The sequence below is a fragment of the Neovison vison genome, chromosome 11, assembly GCF_020171115.1.
Source record: "Neovison vison isolate M4711 chromosome 11, ASM_NN_V1, whole genome shotgun sequence".
In the NCBI taxonomy this organism is placed as follows: Eukaryota; Metazoa; Chordata; class Mammalia; order Carnivora; family Mustelidae; genus Neogale; species Neogale vison.
Window position 1 is genome coordinate 9289818 of NC_058101.1, and position 27705 is coordinate 9317522.

General features: G+C 33.4%; 1 protein-coding gene across 5 annotated transcripts in view; it reads left to right on the forward strand.

The window, feature by feature from the left end:
* The window catches only part of ANKRD17 (ankyrin repeat domain 17), a 163610-nt gene that overhangs the window by 55383 nt on the left and 80522 nt on the right, over positions 1-27705 (forward strand). For all 5 annotated transcript variants that reach the window (XM_044226144.1, XM_044226145.1, XM_044226148.1 and 2 more), the window contains exon 2: positions 22941-23094. In XM_044226144.1, coding sequence (XP_044082079.1) covers positions 22941-23094 — 154 coding nt within the window. The remainder of the gene's footprint in view (positions 1-22940; positions 23095-27705) is intronic.

Genomic DNA, 27705 nt, shown 5'->3' on the forward strand with positions numbered 1-27705 from the left:
GGGTAAACCGTGACAGAGAGGAGGAGATATTGTTGATAGGGTCAGAAAATACCACAAATTTAGGTAGAAACCTGAATGTTGAGAAGAAGCTGGCCATTTTGAAAATCTTTGTGAGTTCCAGACAGAGGAAATTGTAATTGTGAATTCCTGGGCTATGGTCTAGTTAATGTTTTGAAGGACGTTAGAAGAGGCAGAGTTAGGGTATTTTGTGTAAGATAATGGGAAATTGAGACATTTGTTTTCTTCAGTTAACCAGAAGACTTCTTGTCAGGAGGTGCCTGGTAAGGCTCTCCAGACTTTTTCTTTGTCCTTCTGGGTGGGTTGGTTGGTTGGTTGGTTTCTTTCTTTCTTTCTTTCAAGACTTTATTTATTTATTTTTAGAGAGAGAGGAGTAGTTGGGGAAGGGGAGAGGAAGAGGGAGAGAATCTCCAGCAGACTCGCACTGAGCCCAGTGCAGGGCTTGGTATCACGACCCCAATATCATGACCTGAGCCAAAATCAAGAATTGGATACTTAACTGACTAAACCACTGGGTACCCCTGTCTTTCAGGGTTTCTTTTAGTGTTTTCTTCTTTTATTTTTGTCTCCTTTTACACCCTCCCCCAACCCCCGCCTTCTACCCCCATACAACCAGACTACATCATTTATTTAGCAGCCTATGGAGAAGGGCCTGAGGCAAGCATGGCGATGACTTCTGTAATAATCTTGAGGCATAATTTGAGGCAAACGGAGCCAAGACTAGAATGAGGTTGGGAAGAGACTGGGAATGTTTAGAATGTGTACAGCCCACTATCTCTTGAATTTACTCTTGGGGAATAGGAATTACATGTTAAGTTTTTTGATAATGAACTATTCAAATTCTTGTGTATTTTCTTATGTGTTAAAAATTTTAGGTCACCTTCCTTAACCAGGATCTTTAATCTTCATAGCTCCTAAGATTTATAGCATATTTTTATCATGATTCATCTAATTTATTATGGAGAACATGTGTTAGTATTATTTGGGAAGTGTTTGATCTTGTTGGGAGATGTATGGTGGGGGCCAGATGTCCAACAAAAGGAATTATATAATTTTGGTTTAATCTTCTTAGTGAAGTTACAGTATACTAAAGTAAATTACCTCTTTTTATTCTATTAGACTTTAATACTAAAGAATTATTCTTGAGGTTGTAATATTGAATTATGTGACAGCATTCCAGTTCTCTTTTTCTTTTACAGAAATATGGATTTGGGGTGAAATTATGCATATGTATGTATTTTAAAGCTACTTTGTCAGTATACCATGTAGACAACTTAGTCACATTTCATAGGAATTCTTGAGTTTTTGAATGTTAAGTGGAGCTATCCATAAATAATCTAAGTCTTTAAGCCATCAGTAGATGGCTATTCAGTTAATTTGTTTGGTTTACATTAGCAGTGTACCAAATGTGATTTTTCATTTGCTGTGAGAAACTAAAGTAAATGATATGTTTGGGTAATTTAAGGGTTTTAGTATATAGACATATATTTTTACTGCTAATTAAATGATAATTCATATTATTTTGTTATCATGACTAGGTAATAGATTAAAATTGGTGATATTTTAGTAAAACTGTTCCCCGTTGAATGTTTCTATCAAACAAATGCCTATATACAGTTAGTAGGTATATGGAATACCCATATGTTTCAGTTCATTTGGGATACTACTAGTTTATACTTTTTTCCCTAATGTTTCAAAAATGTTTTGATTTAGCTTATATATATGGATACTCTAAAGTTAGGGAAATGATGGCAATATAACTCTGAATTTACATTGGTTCATACAGGTTTTTCCCAATATTTTGGGGTTTTGTATCACTAGGTAACAGGTGCTGAATGCCAAGTGTGCAATCACAGTTGAATACATCAAATCAAACAGTAAATAATGTGTTTAATGAGATGCTCATTCACTCGAATTTCTTTGCCTTGGCTTAGTTTGGCTGATAGTTCTCTCTTGAAAATACTTGTTACAGGGTTCTCCTCTTTTTAAAGTTATGACATTTTTATTGTAGTAATTTCTTAAAAAAAAATACATATATATATATATTTATTTATTTGACAGAGACAGAGAGAGAGGGAATACAAGCAGGGGGAGTGGGAGAGAGAGAAGCAGGCTTCCTGCTGGGCAGGGAGCCCAGCGCAGGGCTGGATCTCAGGACCCTGGGCTCATGCCCTGAGCTGCAGGCAGTCGTTTAACCAACTGAGCCACCCAGGCACCCCTACTGTAGTAATTTCTTATTCGTGGAAAGTTAATATGTCTGTTTAGTAAGCTAGTATTTTTATTCTAATAGTTATTTTTCTTAATGTTTTGATGACTGTTGCATAAGTTTTGAAATGTCCCCAGTTCTGTCTTTGCCTGAGCCATGTTATTTTAATGTGGCACTTGCAGGATGTGAGGTTTGTCAGGAAGCATTTGTTGCATTATAACACAACTGTCTCTGTTGCTATAAACATGACATAAGGTAAACTGTATTCACTATTTGACTATAGGAATATAAGCCTTGAGTGGTGTTTGCATAGTATCTGCTTTTCCACCTTCTGCCATAAGAAATCTTGCTATAGATGGGATGCATTAGCAGCACAAGATCTAACAAGTGTTTCAGAGCTGCTTAATTTAGACTAATTGGTGGGGAGTTGGGGGCTCAAAGGGTGCTACTCATAATACATCCTGAGTTCTAAATAAGCAGCAAACAGAACATTTGAGTCAAGAGAATGTTTTTAGGTTTCCTTCTGAAAATTGAATATTAATTTCTTTCAAACATTTTAAGTACAGGAAATAAAATGTGCTTTTTATGTTAATTTTTACGAGCATTTATATATGACCTATGATGTATAAAGTGCTGTGGTGAAAACAGAGATGACACAGACATAGACTCAGACATAAACCCTACCAAGCAGGAGTTACTGATCTTACCATTGAGACTCATGTGTCTAAATTAATTAGCTAAACAATATCCATTCAGTTCCTCTTGAAGATTCTTTTAGTAATGTGAATGATATTCTTTAATCTTTGTCATTTAAGATATTTAAATTTCATATTTGCTTAAATTAGCTATAAAATAATCCTATCCCTAGGATGAAAACAGGTCTTTTGTGGAAACACTGTGACTCAAACCACGTGCCTACTGCTGCTTGTCTGTGTGCAGACAACAGAATCAGTGAATTAAAAAGATTTCAGTGGGGAAACCAAGACAGGGCAAGTTATGATTAATTCTCTTGGACATGTATTTTCATAATTGTGATTTTATTTATGCTTGTAAAATTATCCCAAATTCAGAGTTACTTAATGATAGCTTACAAGGAACAGTATGATTTCCAGAGGCCATTTGAATAATGTTGTGTTTTATCTTAATATATTTTCAGTCCTTAGAAATGGTTCTTGAGGTCAGGTGCTAGATAAGCATGAAATCTAGTAAAATAGCTACTTAAATATAAACAATAGGATATAGAGGAACTACTTAAATATCTACTATTTTATAAAGTAATTTTGAGAAATACTGCTTCTTGTCCATTCTAACATTTTATAAAATACTTTTATTCTTATTCTTCATATATACCTTTGACATTAATGTCTTTAACACTAAATCAGTGTTTTGGGTCATTAACACAGTTTTCCAAAGCACATCTTCCCTTTAATTTAAGATGTGTAATATAACATACTATCACAGCTATATATGATCATATCTCAAGCCACAGAAACCTGTACCTTTAGGACACTTGGGGTTTTCAGTTTTCTTCTGTGTAATTGTCTGTTATTGACCTCCATAGTGAAATCATTTACTGATAGTTTTTTTTAAAAGTGGCCTTTAGGACTCTTGGGTGACTTGGTTGTTTAAATGTCCAACTCTTGGCTCAGGTCATGATCTCAGCGTTGTGAGATCAAGCCCCACGTCAGGGTCCTCGATGGAGGTGGAGTCTGTTTAAGATTCTCTCTCTCTCTCTTTACCCTTCTCTCCTTGCCCCACCCCCCAAAAAGTGGCCTTTAAAAGATTTCTTTATAATGACATCTGATGTTTAGATTGAAAACCAGGAATACATTTTTAATCTTGTTACTTCTCTTTGCTTGAAAAAGGTTGGCATGTGAGTTTTATATATTCTCCTTAGACTCAGATAAAATTAGCAGGTAGAGAAAAGTATTTGTTATACTAGATAGCAATTATCTGTTTTGGTAATTACTGAAATTTGTCAAGTATTATATACTCAACTACGAGTGAGCAGGTCTACTACTATTCTAATGTTATTCATGCTTACTACTATTTGGTGTGTCAAGAATGTTCTTTTTTGTTGGATTTTACCCAACCTTGAAGTTACTCATTTAGCAAATATTTTGAGTACCTATCCTGTTCTTGGAGTTTGGGTTACATAAGTGACTAAAACAATAATCTTTGCCATCTTGAGACTTCGTAAAGACTTTGGAGCTGATTTAAGTGAAATGGGAGCCATGTACAGTTTTAAACAAAAAAATGATAAGATCTTATTTATATTTTAAAGAGTGTTGGAATACTTGGAAATCTGACTCTCTCATATATATACACATATATATAATTTCTCTCTATATATAAATTACATATATGAAATTTAGGATAGGGTTCAATTGTTTATTTGGGTAATGATAGTCTATTAGAAATTTCCTGCTTTGCTGCCCTCTGTAGAGTATTATCTTTGATCAGTGGAAGCAATGAGAAGATCAAGACAGTAAAGGCAAGGCTCTATACTTTCCTCTGAGAACAAACCCCTGGAAGAAGAAGAACTCTGTTTTCCTGGAGATGAGGAAAAGAAAAAGAAGGATAATATTTTAAGATGGGCTTAATAGTGGTATCGATAGCACATTGGGAAAGAAATATCAGCAGTGTAGATAATACAGAACTGAAGCTGAGCAGAGAAGTCTGTTTTGTAGAGAAAAATATTTCAAAATGATCAGTAGAACAAGTCGTAGTTAAAACTTGTGTTTATAGATGATGTTACCCTGGTGTATAGGTTAAATAAAAAGCTGAAGGTGAAATGGAGGGAACATTGCCAGTATTTGAATGACTTGGCCAAGGAAGAGAATCTCCAGAAGGGCCTGATCAGAAAATACTTAGAAAAACACAAAAACCAAAGAAAGAAAGAAAGAAAAAAGTAAGTACTTGAGATGATGGGCACATTTAATTGTGAGCCAGACAGGAAAAAATGATCCATAGGAGAACATATGGACTGAATGAAAGAGGAAAGGTTTAGGTCCCTAGAATGCAGTTAAGAACACATTTAATAGAGAATAATAAAAAAATTATAGAATTAGGCTAGATGTTAATAAAATGTACAACTTCAAAGTTAGAAAAAGATATAAGTGTTCAAGATATAACTGTGAGAATAGGTTCATATTTTGAGGAACTTATCTTTAAGATACTTTCCTCCAAAATTTTAGGATTTTTGGAATGGAGCATTCATGTTTTTTCTCTTTGTTGAATTTAAAAGAAATATTGATACCAGTTGCCTTTTTTTAAATCGACTTTTTAACTTCCTTCTTAAATTTAATGTTTATTGAACAGTAAAATCTGTAAACCAACAATTGTTTTTTTCCTGATTTTTATATGGTAATATGTACATAACAAAATTTACCATTTTTACTGTTTGGTTTTGGTACGGTATGCCTTTTTGCCAGTTATCTTCATATTAACTTTATTTAAAATTTCTATGAACTTTAAAAATATTTTTATTTTGGTTAAAAATGTTCTTTGAGGGGTGCCTGGGTGACTCAGCCCAACTCTTGATCTCAGCTCAGGTCTTGATCTCAGGGTCATGAGTTCAAGCCCCATGTTGGGCTCAAAAGGAAAAAAAAAAGCTCTTTGACCATAAGGGAATTAAACTAATGTAAAAAATAGATCTCTGGAAAGTCCCCAAATATTTGGAAATTAAACAGCACATTTTAAGAATACAAGGTTCAAAGGAGAAGCCATATGAGGAATTTAAAAATATTTTGAACTGAATGAAGTATATCTGAATTTGTGGTATGCAGCAAAAGCAGCGCTTAGAGGGAAATTTATGACATTAAATGCTTGTTTTTTTAAAAAAGTTTTCAAATCAATTTAAAGTTCTGCATTAAGGAACTGCAAAAAGAACTTACTAGATCAGAACCGGCAGAATTAAGATATTAATAAAGATAAAAATAGGTATCAATGAAATTGAAAGTAAAAATAATGAAAATAAAACTGAAAGTTGGTTCTTTGAAAGAATCATTAAAACTGATAAAGCGCTTTTTAAAAAAAAAATTTTTTTTTTGTTTTTTCAGTGTTCCAAGATTCATTGTTTATATACCATACCCAGTGCTCCACGCGATACGTGCCCTCCTTAATAACCACCATCAGGCTTACCTTTCCCTGAACCCTCCTCCCCTATAAATCCCTCAGTTTGTTTCTCATAGTCCATAGTCTCTGATGGCAAGCTTTACTCAAACTGATGGGGAAGGAGCGAGAGAGACAGGCAGACACAGGGAGGTTACTCTTATCAGCAGTTAAAAAAGGGATGTTACCACAAATCCCACCCTTATACATTGAAAGATTAATAAGGGACTATATGTCTAACTTTGCCAACAAAATTAACTGAGATGAAATAGGCAAATTCTGTGAAAAACACAGAATACAAATTTTGCTCAATAATTAACCTGAATAATAATGTATCTAAGAGAAATATTTCTAATTAAAAACCCTTTATCAAAGAAAACTCCATGGCCAAATGGCTTCATCATGAATTATATGAAACATTAAAGGAAGAAATTATTTTAATTCTGTACTAACTTTTCCAGAAAATAGAGGACGAGGGATTACTTCTCAACTCATGTTATAAAATTAACATTATTCTGATACCCTAATGAGCAAAGACATTATAAAAAAAAGAAAATTATAGATGAATATATTTTATAACCCTTGATGGAAAATCCTAATAAAATAAAATATTAACAAATAGAATCTAGCAACATATAAACAAGATTATACAACATGAACAGATGGTGGATGTATGCAAAGTTTATAGCATATCCCAACCAATCAGTGTAACTCAAGAAGAAAAATTATTTTACAATCTCGATAGATACAAAAAAGAATTTGATAAAATTTAACATGCACTAATAAAAAATTTCTCAGTAAACTAGGACTATTCAGAGAACTTCTTTAGTTCTGATAAAGTGAAGTTATGAAAAACATATAGCTGATACCATACTTAACAGTGAAAACGGAATGCTTTTTCACTAATGTTAAGGAACAAGACAGAGATGTCCATTCTCATCCTTCCTACTCAACATAATACTGGATTTTTCAGGCAGGTAAGTTAAAAAAATAAAACACAAATATAGGAAAGAATCAAATAAAATGTCTTTTATTCACAGATGACATGGTAGAATGTACAAAATATGATGGAACGTACAAAAAAGGTAATGGAACTAATTCGTGAGTTTAGCAAGGTCTCATATTTCTGTATATTAAGAATGAACATTTCAAAATGAAAATTTAAAACATCAATTAAAATAAAAACATGCAACACTTAAGGATAAACAAAGTATATAATTTGTAAGCTGTAAACTACAAAACATTCATGAGAAAATTGAAGATAATGTAAATAAATGAACATATAGTATATTCATCATTTTGAAGATTCAGTACTTTTTAGATGTAAATCCCATCCCTCTTATCCCAGAATGGCCTGTAGAATTCAGGATAATCTCAATCAAAATCCTATCAGGGCCTTTTGGGTTTTGTTTTTGTTTTTGGTAGAAGTTGACAGCTGTGTCTGATAACTATATAGAAAAGAAAAGACTCGAGAGTGAGTAGTCGAAACAACTTTGAAAAGAACAAAGTTGAAGGATTTCGAGATTTAAGACAACTACAAAGTTGTCTTAACCAAGACAGTGTATTGATGAAAGGATAGACACATCGATTAATAGAACAGAATAGAATTTGGAGAAGATCTGTGTATTATGAATTGATTTTTGACAAAGGTGCCAACACACCTTTTCTCAATAAAGAAAAATGTTGTCTTTTCAATGAATGGTGCTGAAACATATGGATGTCTTCTTATGGAAGGATCTTCAACTCATGTCTTTATACTTTCTACTTTATAGAGAAATTGACTTGAATTGGATCATAAGCCTAGGTATAAAAGTTGAAACGATAAAATTTCTGAAAGAGAACATAATGTTCTCTAATTGTTCACTAATGAAAATCTGTGACCTTGGGTTAGGCAAAACTATTTTAGATAGGGCACAAAAAATCAAACATAAAAGAAAAAATTATAATTTGGATTACATCAAATTTAAAAAGGTTTATTCTTCAGAATATACTGAAGAGACAAGCCATCAGCTTGCAGAAAATATTTGTAGACTGTATATCTGATAAGGGATTTATGTTCAGAATATGTTAAGAATTTTCTCAGCTCAATAATGAGGGAACAACAACTGAACAGAAAATGGGGAAAATGTTCTTAACAGATCCTTTATTGAAGAAATATACTGATGTCGAATAAGCAGAGGGAAAGATGCTCCATACCCTCAGCCATTAAGGAATTGCAGAATAAAATCACAATGTGATTCTATCCTATTAGAATAGAGAGGAGGAATAAAAGAAAGGAAAAAAAAATGCTGATACTAAAAAAAAAACAAACAAAAAAAACTGCTGATACTGAATACTAGTGAGAAGGCAAAGGAACCAGAACATATACTGCAGTAGGAAAGCAAGATGCTACTGTAATTTGGAAAAGTCTGTCAGTTTCTTATAGATTTAAATATACAGTTGTCATATGGCATATCCTTCTCATATATTTACCCAAGGGAAATTAGAACATGCTCACATAAAGTTTTGTATTCAAAAATTCATTAACTGATGATTAGCTCAACAAATTGCAGTACATCCATATGATGAAGTACTATATAGTAATAAAAAGGAATGAACTACTGAAGCATGCTATAGCATCAGTGAATCTTAAAGGCATTATGCATTTGTGAAAGTTGCAGTCGGAAGTCTGGATGATTCCATTTCATTTTGGGAAAAAAAAATCTGAAAGTAACAGAAAAACGTCATGGTTGCTAGTAGCAGAGGGTAGTGATAGGGAATTGCCTACAAAGGGACAAGAGAAATTTCTCAGTGATAAATAATTATCTTGATTGTGGTGGTAATGACAAAACTATGAATTTTCAAAATTCATAGATATGTACAACTAAAAAGGTGATTTTTATTCAAAATTATACTTCAATAAGCCTGACTTTCCAAAAAAACTTAATTTTATAGAGAAGAAAAAAGATTGAAGGAAGAAAATATAATATTTTTTTGATCTTGCTTCTCTTGAAAAACAGGCAGTTACTTTAACTGAAATTTACTATGACTTTATTTTGCCAGGACTTTTTTCATTCATTTAAAAATAGGTTGCATATGTATACTAAAAACTGAATTACATATACCAACAAATTAAGTCTATGTATCTAAAAATAATACAAATTGTTGTGATAGCTCTTTTGGAATTTTTGTTAGAAATATGGAAATGGGGGCGCCGGGGTGGCTCAGTCATTAAGCATCTATCTTCAGCTCAGGGCATGATCCCGGGGTCCTGGGATTAAGCCCCACATTGGGCTCTCCCACTCCCCTGCTTGTATTCCCTCTCTCACTGTGTCTCTGTCAAGTAAATAAATAAAATCTAAAAAAAGAAAAAGAAAAAAAGAAACATGGAAATGGTTAGATTATTCCTGATATTTTCTTTAAAGGTCTGAAGGTCCCCCCCCCTTTAATTATTTGCTAAAATCACACAGTAAGAAACTATGTGGTCTTTTTTCTCTTAAGGTAAGAGATATAGTAGGGTACAGACAAGTAAAAAGGTAAAATTCATTTTGATCTTCAGTTACCACTGTTAACAACTTGGGTTTCGACATCTGGAAATTCTTTTGTTTGTATCCTTGTGCAATGCATACATTTTGGTTTTAAAATCATCTTAAAAGGATACATACCATGTTTGCTTTTCTGGGCTTGTGTTTTCCTCTCATATAATTTGGGTATCTTTCTGGATCAATATCGTTTATTCACTCACTCAGTAAATATTTTTAAGTACTTAATATTTAAGGCTAGCAAGGGAAAAATATGGTCCTTACGCAAGCAACTGATAATTCAAATAAGATAATAAATCTGGGGAAAATATTACTATTGATAAGTTTCATGAAGGTAATTAGTGAAGGCATTAGATAGTTGTGGTATAGAATGTTTTATCTAGATCTGCTTTATTCTACAGATAGGTATTTACTGTTTCATAGTGTAATTTATTTAACCATTCTGTTGATGGGCATATGTATTACTTACAGTTTTTTTTCTGTTATAGTCAATAGTGTGACATCCTTGTACATTTTTTTTTGCTTACATGTACCAAGTGTTTTTATAAACTAAATTCTTAAAAGGAAAATTGCATTTTTAAATACTGATTATACATCCTGTCAAATTATCCTCCAAAACACTAGACATTATCTGTCAATAGATGAAAAATGCCACATTTTAATTTGTAGTTACCCGAATCCCAATGAAATTTAGCATATTTACTGGTCATTTGTTATTTCTCCCATAAATTGCCTACTTATGCAATTTTACCCATTGTGGGGATTATCTTTTTCTTACTGAGATTTTAGGATTTCTTTATTATTCTGTTTATAAATATACATCATATTTTATAATATTTCTTCTTAATCTGTCACTTTTCTTACTTTAGAGAATCTTTAGATTTTTCATTTTTATATTGTCAAAATCTTTCACTCTTTTCTTTCCTAGCTTCTAGGTTTTGTGTCTTTCCAGAAAAGCCTTCTTATATTAGTTTAGTCTCATATTTTTTTCCTGTGACGTCTTTAGTTTTATGTATGTTTCTAATAGATTTTAATTCATCTGGAATTTTATATATATATATATATGTGTATATATGTATATATATGTGATAACACATATACACACACACAGGTGTGTGTGTGTATATGTATATGTATATATGTATGTATGTATCTATATATATTCCCCCCCTGTGGTAAGGACCTGTTTTTTCCAGTTTCCTAACCATTCTCCCAAAATAATTTATTGAACAATGTCTTTTTTCCCCCACTGACTTGAAATACTACCTCTATCTTTTAAAAGTCCAAAATATGTGTTTTCTGGATCTAATACTCTATTGTTTTAATTATTTTCATTTTACATTTAACATCTGATAGGCTACCCCTCCCCATTGTCTTTTTCAAAAAAATTTTGGCAATTTCTGTGTATTTTCTCTTCCAGATGAACTTTAGAATCAACATGTCAAGTTCCATTAAAAATCCCTTTGGGATTTTGATTGGAAGTGCATTGAATTTACAGATTAATTTGGGGAGAATTGACATCTTTACACTATTGACTCTTCCCATCCAGGAACATGGTATGCCTCTCCATTTCTTCAGGTGTTCTTTTATGTCCTTTAGTAAAGTTTTTATGGTTTTTTTCATGTAGGTCTTAGACTTTTCTTGTTAGGTTTATTCCTAGGTATTTGTAGTTTTCATTGTTACTGTGAATTACATCTTTCCTCCAGTTTACATGTTGTTTTCAATTGGTTATTGCTAATATATAGGAAATCTATTGATCTTTGTTTGTCGATCTTATCATTTACTTGGTTTGCATTGGATTCTCTTGAAATTTCCAGAAGGATGATTATGCATTCTGCAAATGATAGCATTTGTTGTTTCCTTTTTTCAGTATTATATTTCTAGGGGATTTTTGTTTGTTTTTTCCTGGTCATATTGCATTGGTTAGGCTTCCATATCTGTTCCCTACTAGCTCTGATTTGAGCTTCTTTCCTGATGACATCCTAATTTTTAAACTTTTACATTTTACATGTGGTTTAGATTTCTGGTGGTGCACATTATCTGGATGGAACAAAAGTTTCCTTCTTGACTTAAGTATTTTCATGGTAATGAAGATTGTGTTTATTATGTGTTCTTTTTGAGATGATACATATTCTTTTTACTTCTAAATTTTAATGTCGTGAATTACCTAATACATCTACCTACTACTGGTTATGATTTTTTCATTTTTAACATTTATTCAGCAAGTATTTATTTGGATATTGCATTGTACCAGGAACTTTGCCACACACTGGTGATAGCGTAAATCTGAATGGTTCCTGTCTTTAATTGGAGAAGAGAGATAATAAACAGATACCCCAAAACAAGATAATTTTAGGCTGTGATAGTACTATGGCAGAAATAAAGTTAGTGGTATGGTAGAGAGATGAGTAGAGTATTTTCTTGGGTAGTACTGTCTGAGAAGGTAAAATACAAATTAAGACCTGAAGAATGAACGCTTTGGGAAAAGCATTCTAGGCAAGGGAAAGTCACTATTTCTGTGTGTACAAATAATTATATTTCTTAGTACTTCCTTTATCTCCTTTCTTGTATGTATTATATAATATTTTTTATACAACTTCTGAATTTAATTTTCTAATGATGTGTTTCATTTGTTTTTTATTTTGTTTAGTTATTTTGCTGTTCTTGTTCAGGTTTGCTACTAGGGTTATTTATGCTTATGAGCTAGGGAATTTTCCCATCTGTTTTCTGGGCTTTGTAAATATAATAATGCTCTGTTCCTTCTAAGGGATAGTTTAGTGACTATCCCTGAGATTTCCTCTATTGGTATATTCTGTTATGTTTCTGCTTTTTCTTGAAAATCATCCATTTTGTTTAGACTTTCGTATTTCTTGATTTTATAGGTTTGCTTAGTTTTCTGATTTTAATAACTCCTTATGGTTTTTGTTTTTCCTCTCATTTTCTGTAATCAGGCTTACCAAAGGCATGACTCTTCATGCTAGACCTATCCATGAAGCACTTACTAGTCTTACTAATTACTTCTGAATCTCTTTTCAATTTCTTCATTTCTATTACTACCATAAATCATATTGATACATTTCGACTTGGATTTTATTTTTTAAATTTTTTTTTTTTTTGGATTTTATTTTTTGAAGATTTTTAGTTTATGTATCTTAAATCTAAATTTTTCTTTATGGGCAGCTATGACTAAATCTCATAAGAAATAGTATGCTTACTGATTTTAATTTTTATTTTCCCTGTATACTGAAAGTTTATTAGTAGGCTTTTTTCTTCTCTTTTTAAATTTCTAAGTAGAATATTATTGTTAAATTTTAGTTTCACTTAGCTTTATGGACTAAGATGTAAACTCTATATATTTTTTAATCATTTGAGATTTTTCCTTGGTCAGGCTTTTGTTTGCTATAAAAGACTGTATTCTGTGTTCATGATATACTAAATTCCATTTCACTATGATATGTAAGTGTAGTTCATTATGGAATCTATTTCTCAATCATCCATGTCCTTGCATAATCTACTTGCTCTCCTCATTTTCTGACATAGGTATGTAAAAAGTTTCCTGCTAAGTTGTGTGAATTTTCTAGCTGCTTTTATTTCAAGTATATTTACTTTATATATATTTCAGTGTTATATTTTGGCTATTACATGCTCTGGCTGTTACACGCTTTGGTGTATTAAATCTATTACCATTATAAAATATCCTTTTTCTGGGGCGCCTGGGTGGCTCAGTGGGTTAAGCCGCTGCCTTCGGCTCAGGTCATGATCTCGGAGTCCTGGGATCGAGTCCCGCATCGGGCTCTCTGCTCAGCAGGGAGCCTGCTTCTCTCTCTCTCTCTGCCTGCCTCTCTGCCTACTTGTGATTTCTCTCTGTCAAATAAATAAATAAAATCTTTAAAAAAAAAAATATCCTTTTTCTGTGTAATGCTTTTTGCCTTGAGTTATTTGATAATAATTGTACCCTTGACTGGGTTTGCTTTTTCATGTTTTTGGGGTTTTTTTCATGCTTTTAGCCTTATGACTAAAAATTTTAGTTCTCTTATGATAGCATATAGTTGAGGGGTTTTTCTTCTTTTTTTAAAATCTTAATCTGTGTGCAATTTTTTCAAATAAGAAAAGTTTTCCCACTTGCTTTTATATTAACTTGGTTTTTGGTCTTTGGTCTTTTTCCTCACATTGAAGGTTATTGTGAAGAGGTCTTTTCCTGCTGTCGCTGTCTACCCGCCCAGCCTCACTCCCTCCACATCCACCTGCCACCCCTCGCCTTTAGCTGAATTTGAGTTTTATTTTGTTTACTACCCACTTTGAAAACTATGTGTTTCATTTCTCTTTTTTAGCAGACATTGAATTGAATTAAACCATATCTTCAACTAGTTGTTCTCTTTGCTGAACATAGATTTTTGGCATTATATCATTCAGTCTTGGCTTAACTGATATTTTAGTAATATGTTTATGTTATAATACGTTTTTACTCTTCTAACTTTAAGGAATTATTTATTAACAACTACCCGACATGATAAGTTAGCTTGTATTATATTGACTTCTTTTCCAGATGCTTAGTGTTATGATTCCCAAGGTTGTCCTTTTCTTGGATTCGAACTCTAAATTCAGAAATATTTGTGGTTTTAAAATTTTCAGTTTGCTTACATATCTAAAAAATTATTTTATTCTACAGTTTAGAATTTTACTTTTAAAATAATTATACTTTAGAACTTTTAGTTGCAGTGTTGACTTCTAGCATCTTGGGTTATATTTAGGACTCTGATATCAATCTGATTTTTAATTCTGTTAATAACCATTCGCCTTATAAACTTACTACACTTAAAATATCCTTGGAGTGCTCAAATTGCATCAGGTTATGACTGTGTGTGTCTGTATCTGAGAATGAGTGTGTATTTCTGTGTATGCATTTTAAAGCAATAAGAGTCATTTTATTCTGAGCCAGTTTTTATGATAATTGATGAATAATGATAAATACCAGAGACAGGTTAAATTAATAATTAAATTTCATCATACTATTGATATTTAGAGTTGGGGTAAATTTTTTAAAATCTGTGGCTTTAATTCTATTACAGAAAAACCACTTACAAACTTTAGATTTGAGAATTCTGTACAATTTTACTTACTTTAAATAGTCATAATTGGTTCACTTTATAAAATTTACAATTAATGTTAAAAATTTCATATTGAATTATAATTTCATACTGAGGTGTAGCAGGTAAGTACTTTGAAGCGTAAGAAAAAGAGTTATGGTTTAGCTCTGTGAGAACAGTGCTGTGTTAACTATTATATCACTAGTTCTTAACACATTCCTAGATCTTAACTAAAATTTTATTAGATGGGTAGATGGGTATGAATGAAATGATGTAGAATAAATCAGTGTTTTCTTAATGGATAGATTTTTTTGAAAGCTAAATTTACTTTTAGTCAGGTTCACTTTAGTTTATTTATTTGAATCTCAGGATATTGGCACCATAATGAGTCATATTATTAATTGATACTCTTTTTACAGTAAGGACTTTAAGTGGTTTATTTTATGCTGTTTTATTTTAGCGTATACATAGATCAGTGTCCATTGACCATACTGAAGATTTTATATTAATGGTACGGAAAAACTACATCAAATATATTTTTTTAAGAATTGTTGTATTTTACCTGAAGTTTACCCTCTTTAAGACTTCAAAAAATACAGATCAAAGAAATTTTTAGTAGGTTTTGGGGTCGGGTACAGAAGAGAAGAAACAATTGTTTCTTTGAATTAGGTTTTACATAGCCTGTTCTGCATATCACTGAAAAAGTGGCAACACTTGAGTTATCATTAATTCAGTCCATGATGATGACCTCAAGTCAGGTTGTTCTAATGAGTCTATTTTTGGTAGGTGAAATGGTATCAATTATCTGTGTTCTTAAAATCCACTGTCATTGAAATGACAAAATTGGTCGTAAAAATTAAACACTAACATTTACTATAAGTAAAAATCATACACAATGATCATAAATGTTGTTTAGGAGGGATTTTTCTGCATTGACTTCATTAAGAGCTCTTCAGATTTTAAGTATGGTGAGTTTTGGATTGAAGATACTGTGTTTTCCTGGAGCAAGTGTGAGACTTCTTTGTTATTTAAAAGAATGTTTTAATATAATCAAGATCTAGATTATCTTTCTTGGAATATAGATTATTAACTTGAAATTTAGACTACCTGCTCTAAATTGAATGAAAATGGGCAGGGTAGTTTCCTGAACAAGAGCAGTAATTGGTGGATAGGGATGGGATGGGAGGATGTGGAGTGTTAAAGGTCAAGAAGTCCAAATTCTGGAGTTGCTGGCATTTCATATTTTAAAGTATGTTTATCCTCAAAGACTGACCTTTTCCTATCCCCGCCTCCCATAATCTTTCATTTGGTATATTGAAGTAAGTTATAAATAGGTTTCCTTGTTTCTGTTGTCACATCTATACAAAACCATCTTTCACATGATCTCTAATTATCTTTTTAAAAAGCTGCTTATTTGGGGTGCTTGGGTGGCACTGTTGGTTAAGTGTCCCACTCTTGGTTTTAGTACAGGTCGTGATCTTAGGATCGTGAGATCAGTTCTGTGTTGGTCTCTACGCTCAGCATGGAATCTGCTTGAGACTCTCCTTCCCTCTGCCCCTCCCCCCAACCCCTGTTCTCTGTTCCTCTCTCTCAAATAAAAAAATAAATCGTTTTAGAAAATTGATTATCTTAATACTTCAATCCTTCAATAAGCTACCATATAAATTCTGAACTGGGTACAATATTGAAAGGCCCGATCTTTCTTAAGCATTATTCTTTTTACCATTCTCATTCAGAATTGTTTTTTCCTTTCTCTCTGTACAATCACTATATTAGTGTCTACTTAGCACTGTTTTTAATCTTGGTATAGTTAGTTCTTTGCACATAGAGTTGCATTTTTCCGTATTGTATATTTGTAGAAGGCATTGATTATAATAAAATCATTTTTATATTTTCTTTCTCCTTTGGCTGCCCTACTGCATTTTGCATATTATATGTAATTGGGGGTGAATATTTGTTAAATTGAATGGAACTTGTATATTTGATGTCTAGTTAATAAAAATTTCTTTATCCTTTGAAATAAATGCCAGTTTATTTTTTATTTTTAGTTTTTTAAAGATTTTATTTGGCAGAAAGAGACAGAGTACAAGCAAGGGGAGCAACAGGCAGAGGGAGAGGCAGGCTCCCCTCTAAGCAAGGTGCCTGTTGGCCTGTTGGTGGACTCCATCCCAGGAGCCCAGGATCATGACCTTAGCTGAAGGCAGACATAACCAACTGAGCCAGTCAGGCGCCCTAAATGCCAGTTTATTACAAGATGAACTGCTCTTCTCTAATATAACATTGATAATTTATCTATTTTGACAGGAAGTTAGTTTGAAATGTAACTCTGGTGTTCACAATTCATCCACATGGCCCTGTATTTCCAAATTTTTATGTGACTTTTTGTTTTACTATAGAAGGACTGGGAGTACCATTAATGACATAAACAAATTCCTTCAGTATTGACCTTTGTTAAAAGACCTTGATTTTCATTGTTGAGTGGTTGTGTTAAGTTTATTTTGGAAAGAAAGTAAAAAAGATATTTAATTACTTTGTTAATTTAAATAAATAGTATTACTGTTAAGTAATAATATTTTAAAACAAAAGCAACCTCCATATTAAAATAACACCGTTAATCTTTAAAAACCAAAACAATTTAACTTGCACATAAGAATAGAGCAAGTATGAAAAGCCACTATAAATCTTTTTCGCAGATTCAGCATTATCAAGAATTTGCCACACAACTTTGTTTTCCGGAAATATTTTATAGCAGTTTTCTGACTCTATTTTTATTTATGGCAGTATGCATCTCTAAAGATAAAAGCATTTATGGGGCACCTGGGTGGCTCAGTGGATTAAAGCCTCTGCCTTCAGCTCAGGTCATGATCCCAGGGTCCTAGGATCAAGCCCCACATAGCGCTCTCTGCTCAGCAGGGAGCCAGCTTCCTCCTGTCTCTCTGCCTGCCTCTCTGCCTACTTGTGCTCTCTGTCTGTCAAATAAATTTTAAAAATAAATAAATAAATAAGAACATTTTCTTAGCTAACCAGAAAATTGCTTTAGACTGTCTAATACCCAGTGCATATTCAGATTACTTCACTTGTCTTGAAAATTTCTTATAAGGTCTATATTATTTTGCTAATCATGTCTCTGGTGTCTCTAATTTAGAGCTTTTCTTTTGTTTTCTCTCTTTTTAAAAAAAAAAAAAACAACAAACATTTTCCACATTTTAGTTGTGTTTTTTCCTATTTAACTTTGTGGTTCTCAAATTACCACCCTCCAGGGTCTTTTTGTTTGTTTCTGTTTTTCCTCTGAGGGTACATTTGGCAATGTTTGGAGGTTTTTTGGTGTCACAACATGTGGTAGAGTTGCTACTAGCATCTAGTAGATAGAGGCCAGGGATGCTGCTAAACATTCTGAAATATATAGGGCAGCCCTCGACAATGAAGAAATTATCCAGCCCAAAATGTCAATAGTGCCAAGATTGAGAAACTGATTTAACTTGTTCCTAATACTTGCCTTACTGATTTTTACAAACTGGAAATTATTTCTAAGGGCTCTAATAGATTATTGTTTATTTTCAGAGGGGCAAGAATATGTCATAGGTGGTATTGTGTATTTTATGTTATATAAATCAGAGTTATATAATGTTTAGTTCTCTTCCTTTTAGTAATTAGACAGTAGGTATAGCTTTGTCCCTAAATATAGAATTTGAAGTTAGCTTTTCTAGAGCAGAGTAAAAAAAACCTTCAGCATGGAATTTTCTAGTGGAAAGAATATTGAACTAGTTAATTGGATAACTGGTCTCTTGGTACTAGATATTTAGAAACTTGCTATTTAAATAACAATCCTGTGCTTCTGTTTTTCCATCTGTAGCAATTCGGTGGTTCTTTATATTAGACAAGAATTTGAAACGCAAGCATCACTTCATAAAATATCCATCTAGTGAAAACAATACATCCGAAATAGCTTAAATATAACTTGTTATGCATTGAGTTATTGATAACTTTGATAGGTTATTTTCCTTAGGGAATAAATTTAATAAGGACACACCTTTCCTCCTGTCTCTCTTCTCTTCATGGAAATTATTTTTACATTTCATTTAAAGAAAATGTTTCAAAATATTCACGTGAATTTCTAATTTAGAATGAATCTTTTTTTCAGTAGAAATGTAATAAAAATGAGTATGGTTTCAGTGGGAAAACATTTTAGTATTTAATCTGAATTATCTTCGCTCGGTACATGGTAGAGCAGGATATGCTCATAAATCATAACTTAGTTGACCTATGAATACATAAGGATTACTTATTTTTGTATTTTTATGACTGCGTGTCCTTATGTCAGTTTCTCTTCAGTTGTTCCGTAATGTAGTGCAAGAATCTTCCCAGTTAGGGAAAGAGGAATTAGTGTTAGAGGAGGAAGTTCTCTTCTGCTTCTACTCTTCTAAATTCCAACAGCCTTTTCCCCCTACCCTTTACCTTCTACACTTTTTACCCTGTAAAAGTGTTCATTTATGCACATACTTCGGCTCTCTCACTAAAGAAGTAAGTTCCTAGATGGTGGAGTTGATTTCACACATCTCTGTTCTCTTCTCTGCAGGTTAACTGTAGTATCTCTTGCACAAAGACTGTTGGCCAGTGATGGGCATTTTGCCCTACCTGCTACTTGATGTTGCCCTACCTATTACTTAATGTACAAATATTCAATAATCTGTAAGATATACCTTAAATTTATTTTTTTGTAACTACCTCTCCCTTCCCCAAATACACTGTAGCCTTTTAGAATCTGAAAGGGAAGAATCCCCAATCTATCTTTTATTTACTCAAAGTCCCTGTTTCCATGGAGTTTAGAAAGGTAATAAATATTATAATATATCAGTGTAATGAATTTATGAAAAAATTATGTAGAATAGGGATCTAGAGATTGCTGAGATACTTGCTTAGGTTTCATAGGTAGCATCTGAACCAGTAAGGGTACCTAGGTCTTTAGATCCTAACAGTATCCTTGAAATTAATTTCTACTTAGTATTAAACTGGGGGTGGGGGAGATATAAATCCATTCCTATTCTTCTCTTTCACCCCAGTACCTTTTTAAAAAATCTATACATAGTCATTTGAATTTACTGTTTTTAACTTACCAATTTTTTTTTTTTTTACAAAGTAAGAATAGTGGACTTAAAAATTAATGTAACTTCTGTGGATATTTGAAATCAGTAAGAAAACATTTCTGTAATTAATATCCCTCATGAAGAGATTGAGGTGCATTTTTCTTAATAAATTTTCACCAAGCTCAGTTAGGACATAGAGTGGCATTGGGCACTTTGTGTCAGAGGCTTACTTTTAATTGAAATTTTATATCTCCTATGATTAACTTCTAACTCTCTTACCTTTCCTACAGTAAATACTCCGTTCTAGCATATAGAAATTTTATAGCTGTCTACCAGTGTTACATTCCTTTTTCTTCTGTTGTCTTACATAAATTAATTGGGTCAGAATCTTTTCATATTTATCTTTATGCAATGTCTCGTATGATTTAAATACCTCTGATCTATACCCTTGGCATTTAACCGTGCCCTGCTCTTTCAAATATTTTGTTTTCTAAAACTCTAGTCTGAAATATTATTTAATTTTTCATTTGTTTATTTTACCGATGTTTATTTTTCCGTGTTTATTTCCTTTGTTTTCTTTCCTCTTCTCCCATTCGGTTGGAAAATTGTAGATATTTTCACAGAGAAAATTTCACTGGGAAGCAACTTTTTCTTTAAAATGACTCATCTTCTGGACCTTCATTAAAGATAAGAAGACATAGTTTTTATTATACTATAATTTTGAATCACATCTTGCTATGGCCAACTCATGTCCCAAAAGTTTACTTAATTTGTTAAAGATTTATTTATTTCTTCTAGCGTGAAAGAGAACATGCAAGCGGGAGAGGGATAGAGAGAGAGGGAGAGAAAAGCAGACTCCCTGCTGAGCTCAGTGAACCCTAGGGGTGGGGGGGTACAGCTCAGTCTCTGGAACCTGAGATTATGACCTGAGCAGACTCTGGTCAGAGGCTCAATTTACTGAGTGACCCAGGAACATCACCCCCCTCGGTTTTTGAGATACACTCCCAAAGTCTACTTAAAGTATAACATTTACGCTACTACCTTGAAAGAGAACTTAAAACTAGAAAGAGTATATTCTTATTTTTTTTTTTTCCTAACTCCCTGTCATTTTAACAGGGAGTCGTTATTGATGGGTTATACTGCAAAATTTTGTGAAAACTTTCAAATATTTACAGAGATTATTTTCAGAGTATCCAGTGTCTATTTGTATTTGAAATATTAGAAATCTGAAATCATGTTAAACTGTGTTAGTCTAATGGAAATTTGGAGAGAATCATACTGTTTCCTCCCAGATTTAACTTCCAGTACTAAATATGTGTTGGTTATTCCTGGTTACTAGATAGGTGACTTTCAAAGATGAAATGACTCAGAGTTTCTCATGTTATAGTAGTTAAAATTTTATTCCTTAAGGTTTTTTTCAGGTTTCTTACATTAAGATACTAGGTAGGAGCACAATTGTGTTCTAGGTTAATAATTACTTTTATATCTATTTTAGTTATAAGTGTTAGAAGTACCTTAGATTTATGAAGTAAATTTCCTGTAAAATGGTGACAGTTTATATAATAATTATCAACTTTTTATCAGCAGACTAGAAAGAACATATCTTAGTACTTATTCTAAGTAGCACTATAATAAGGGATATCACAACAAAACTTTTCCCCATGTCTTCAGTGTTTGCTATGTTCTAATTTTTTAATTTTTTTTTTTTTTATTGAATCTCATGTTGACTATAGTAGTGGTTCTCAGTGAATGGTCCACAGGACCCTCAGAGTCCCAGAGACCATTTCAGGATATCTAAGAGGTCAAAACTCCTTCATCACAGTACTGACTTGTTATTTGCCTTCTTTACTGTAGTGGTAGGTAAAACTGCTGGCCCCTCAGTCAAGGCCATGGCATCAAATTGTACTAGTGTCATTGTATTCTTCAATTCTGCGTACTTACAGTTAAAAGAGGAAAATGAAGAGCCAGTTTTACCTTAAGGATAATTTTGATAAAGCAATAAATATTAATTTTATGAAATCCACACTTTTGAATATGTGTCCTTTTAATATTACTGTGTGTGACAAAATGAGAAGTACACATAAAGCACTTGCTGTGTGTGTGTCTTTTTTTTTTCTGAGATGCAAATTAAAGTAGCCATTCCTTTTTTTTTTTTTGATGAAATGCCATTGTTAACTGGAAAATATAATTGACAGGCCTAATACACTTGGCAGACTTGGGTATTTGGCAAATGTTCTTATCAGAAATGATGGAAATGAGTTTGTCATTTTAAGAGTGATTGACAGTATTTGTCACCGATGATAAAATTAAGCTTTCAAGCACAGATTAGAATTTTAAATTGTGTTCACAGTACTTAAAAACTTTCCTGGTGAAAATATCACTGGTGGCGATACTAACAAATGTGATTTTTTGATATTGTAGTTTGATTTCTCAGTATGGTGATTGTTAATAAATTTAGCCCTTATCTGAAGGTCTGGGGTGGGCAGTATTTTATAAGTGTATAAAGGGATCCTGAGAGCAAAACATTCAAGAGCAGCTGATTTAGGTCCTCTACTAAAGCCAGAGGTTTCACCTTTAATCATTAACCTCATAGCTACCCCATCTTGCCCTTATCCTATCAAATTAACATAGAAAGAATACATAATTTCAGTAAAAGGGAAAAAAAATGAGACTCTGCTGTATATGAGGAGCACATTCTTAAATTCTTCTACAAATATAATTTTCTCCTTTAAACAGTGGGGGCTTTATGTATTAGATTGAATTTCTTTAGAATTGCATTGTATTTATCATGATATTTACATTAAAATATTTTTTCTCTCTTCTTCCTTTTTCTTCTGTTTATTTCTCTTATCACTTTCCCTTTCTCCTTTCATTCCTCCCTTCCTTCCTTTTTTTGGTATTTGTTTTCTAGGTGGAATCTTTCATTTTGGATCAGGATGATTTGGAAAATCCAATGCTGGAAACGGCTTCCAAGTTGCTCTTGTCAGGTACTGCTGATGGTGCAGACCTCAGGACAGTAGATCCAGAAACACAAGCTAGACTGGAAGCTTTACTAGAAGCTGCAGGTAAGTCTGCAGACCTTACATATTAGACTATATAATTTTCAAAGGTACATATAAATCTAATAAAAACTACTATGATTAGGGGTGCCTGGCTGTCGCAGTTGTTAGAGCATGCGACTTTTGATCTCAGGGTCATAAGTTCCAGTCCCATGTTGGGTGTAGAGTTTATTAAAATAACAAAAAGCTACTATTATTATAAATACAAGGTCTTGTACATTTAGGGTAATACTGTTCATAAAGGTTAATGGATTGCTTATTAGAGAATTTCTACATGGAATATTTCATTAAAACATATTTTTGTTACCCAAGTAAAATCCACATACTGCTGTCAGCCTTGAAGAGTCATTTCATATAGTCGATTTTATTTAGTCACCCATTCCATACTTGTGAATTTGCCCACTTCATAACATGTATTCATACCCTAAAATTGGTATTCACAATCCTCTTAGTCTTTCATAAAAATGCACATAATAAGGGTGCCTGCTGGCTCAGTCATGAAGTGTCTGCCTTTGGCTCAGGTCCTGATCTCAAGAGTTCTGGGATCAAGCCCCACATTGGGATCCCTGCTCCACTGGTAGCCTACTTCTCCCCCTCTCACTCCCCCTGCTTGTGTTCCCTCTCTTGCTTTGTCTCTCTCTGTCAAATAAATAAATAAATAAAATTTTAGTTGTCCTACACACATGTTCCTTGATGAGGTGAAATAAGGTGAAGCTCTTTTTATTTCAGCTCTCAAACTGTAAACAAGTGTCCTTTTCACAATCTACTTAGACCCATGTTTTTGACATAGTGTGCCTTTTGTTGGCAGTTTCATTGTTTATAATGGTCTCCAAGTATAATGCGAAAGTGCTATCTAGTGTTCCTAAATGTGAGAAGGTAGTGATGTGCCTAATGGAGAAAGCACATTGTGTTAGATAAGCTTCTTCAGCATGGGTTATAGTGCTGTTAACCATGAGTTCAGTGTTAATAAATCAACTGTATATTAAATAAGGTCATCTTTAAACAAAAACATACATAAGACAGTGTTTGGTTAATGCAATTGCTTTGTGACCAGAGGCTCATAGGAAGCTTGTTCTTTGTTTTCCCTAGGAGCAATGGTTCAGTATTCATTAATTAAGTTTTCCCAGTGACGGTGAATCATAAGCATTGACTGTATATAATTTCCCTCTTTTTTGTCATAGTCTTGAAACCTTGAAACCTTGTAAAGTGGATCATTGTATTATTGTAAAATGGATCGTTATTATATTGTCCCCATAAGAACAGTGTTTTTTTTTTTATTTTTTATTTTTTATAAGATTTTATTTATTTATTTGACAGAGAAAGATCACAAGTAGGCAGAGAGGCAGGCAGAGAGAGAGAGAGGGAAGCAGGCTCCCCGCCGAGCGGAGAGCCCGATGCGGGCGGAACTCGATCCCAGGACCCTGAGATCATGACCTGAGCCGAAGGCAGCGGCCTAACCCACTGAGCCACCCAGGTGCCCCAAGAACAGTGTTTTGATTAGAGATTACATACATATTTATCATTACGCCTAAAGTATAAGGGAATAGTAACTCTTAATCTCTGGTCTTTTTAAATATCCATATATTTTCTTAACTTTTCTAAGGTGGAAATAAATATATTGTGAACATTAATTGTTCATTTTTTAGCAACCTGATTTCCTATATAGTGTACATACAATGCATGTAAACTGCTGCTTTATTATAGCACAAGACCAAACTAATACTATTTGGTAATCCTTTCAGTAAATATCTTGTAAAACAGCATTTAAAAATTCAGAGGACTCATGGTTAAATTTTATTTCTATCCTGTTTAATTCTAGAATGGATTATTGAAGGGATCTTGACCAAGTACAAATGAAAACATAGTAGGGCATGTGCAAGGTCCAGTCCTCGAGTATAAGAAACTATATGTTCAGGAGAGTAGATATGGGGTGCCTGGGTGGCTCAGTCGGTTGGCTGTTGGCTCCGGTCATGATCCTAGGGGTCCTGGGATTGTGCCCCACATTGGGTTCCCTGTTCCATGGAGAGCCTGCTTTTTCCCTCCCCCCCCCCCCAGCTGGTGTTCTCTCTTGCTGTCTCTGTCTCTGTGTCTCTCTCAGATAAGTAAAATCTTAAAAAAAAAATGTAGATACAGAATTTAGCATTTGCCAGAATTTGGTGTTGCTGTAGAAGTTCATATGAAAGAAGGGAGGATTGTGAAATTATTTGAAAGTGTGTCATAAGAGGAAAAGATAACGTTTCTCCTGAAGATGAGAAAACTCAGGTTGAATAAAAGAGGAAAATTTGTTTTTGTGTCTCCCAAGAGGCAGAACCAGGTTGAAAAGTGCTACAGAAAAGTGGACTACAGCTGAGAGGGGTTACTTTTGGAGGTAGAGTTTCTTTTCATAGGATGCTAATAGCTGCCTCATTTTCTCATTTCTTTGTTTATTCCCTTTTTTTTTTCTGTTTTCTCTACAGGAGCCAACAAGTTAGCCTCTCTCCTCCCTCCCTCCCTCCCTTCCTCATCTTCTTTCTCACTTCTCTCCCTTTCTCCCTTATTTCCTTCCTTTAAGAATGGAAAGTGTTAACACACAAGCCCAGAGGGAATACCCATCATCCAGCTTTAATAGCCATCAGTGTATGAACAGCCTTGTTTCCTCTTTACTTAGTACCACCCTGCTTATGCCCCACGCCCCAAGTTAATTTAAAGCAAACTAAACATTATATAACTTCATATATAAATACTTCAGTATTGGGGCACCTGGGTAGCTCAGTTGGCTGAACGTCTAACTCTTAATTTCGACTCAGGTCATGATCTCAGGGTCCTGGGATTAAGCTCTGTGTGGGGCTCTACACTCGTTGCGGTCTGCTTGTCCCTCTCCCTCTGCTCCTCCCCACTCTTGTGTGATCTGTCCCTAAAATAAAAAAAATCTTAAATAAATAAATGAACACCTCAGTATATACTCCAAATTAAGAACTATTTTTAGATTTACTTATTTATTTTTAGATTAAGAGAGAGTAAGACCAAGTACATGGTGGGCAGAGGGAGAGAGAAACTTAAGCCCCATAGGGAGCTCACCACCTTGAGATCTGAGAGCTGAGTTGAAACCAAGAGTTGGTTGCTTAACTAGCTGCTCCACCCAGACACCCCAAGAACTTAAAAAAATAAAATAAAATAAACATAATACCATTGCATATCTAAAGAAAAATAGTAGTAATTCCTCAATATTGTCAAATATCCTGTCAGTGTTTATATTTCTCCAGTTATTTCATAATAGTCTTTATTTAAAGATCGCTTGCTTCCTTATTTATTCATTCATTTATTTATTTATTTATAGAGAGGGAGAGAGAAAGTGGGGGCAGAGGGTGAAGGAGAGAGAGAATCTTAAGCACGCTCTACGCCCAGTGTAGAGCCTGACACAAGGTTTGATTTCACAACCCTGAGCTTATGACCTATGGTGAAGCTGAGAGTTGGTGGCATGCTATAATGCTCTTTTTCTACTTGGTTTATTTGAATTAGGATCCGAACAAGTTTTGCTTTTTTTATTAAGCTTTTAATATTTTTAAGGGTTTTTAAATGTATTTTAGAGCGAGTGTGTGTGTGTGAGTGGGGGCCGGGCCAGAGAGAGAGAATCTTCGAGAATACTTCCCGCTGAGCGGGATCCTGCCTTGGGGCTCCATCTTACCACCCATGAGATCATGTCCTGAGCCAAAACCAAGAGTCTGATGCTTAACCGACTGAGCCACCCAGGCACCCCTAAGTTTTTAATTTTTATTTCAGTAGTTAAAATACAGTGTAATATTAGTTTCCATGTACAATATAGTGATTCAACAATTCTGTACATACTCAGTGCTCATCATGGTAAGTGTACTCTTTAATCCCCTTCACCTGTTTCATATTTACATATTTTTGCATGTAAAATTTTATATTTTTCATGTTATTTAGTTTAAGCATCTTTTAATCATAACAGTTTCCTTCCCCCTCCCCCCCATTTTCTGAAGAAATTGATTCATTTGTTCCACTTTATCAGTTTTGCTAGTTGCACCACTGTATGTTGTATTTCCTGTAAATCAGAATTCAGATCCAGATACTGACCAGATTCAGACTCGTTTTGTTTTTGGCAAGAATAGTCATTCATGGTGTCTATATTTCCTTTGTATCACAGAACTACTCTGGTGGTTTCTCTTTTTATGGTGTAGAGATTGATCATGGTTTAAGTATCCTGAGAAAAGGTACTTGAGAAGTAAAAGTTTTTGAGACTGCCTGAAAATACCTCTGATGCTATCCTCATACTTGATAGTTTGAAGGTATAGAATTCTAGTTTAAAAATCTCTTTCAGACTTTTGAAATTATTGCTCCATTATCTCCTAATTTCTGGTGTTGCAATTCAGAAAGTTAACACCACCCTTACTTATAGTATTCCCTTACCTCTGCAACTTTTCTTTTCTCATCCTTCTCCATAGCATTAGAATTTGGAGCATTTTAAAATTTTGCTCACATCTTGAATATTTTTGGCTATATTTTCTTCAAATGTCTGGTGAAGCCTGTCCTTTTTTGTAGTTATTAGCAATGTCATAAAAAGCTAAAATAGAAGGTACATGTGCCTTTTTTGGGTTGGGTTTCACCATGAAGTATTTA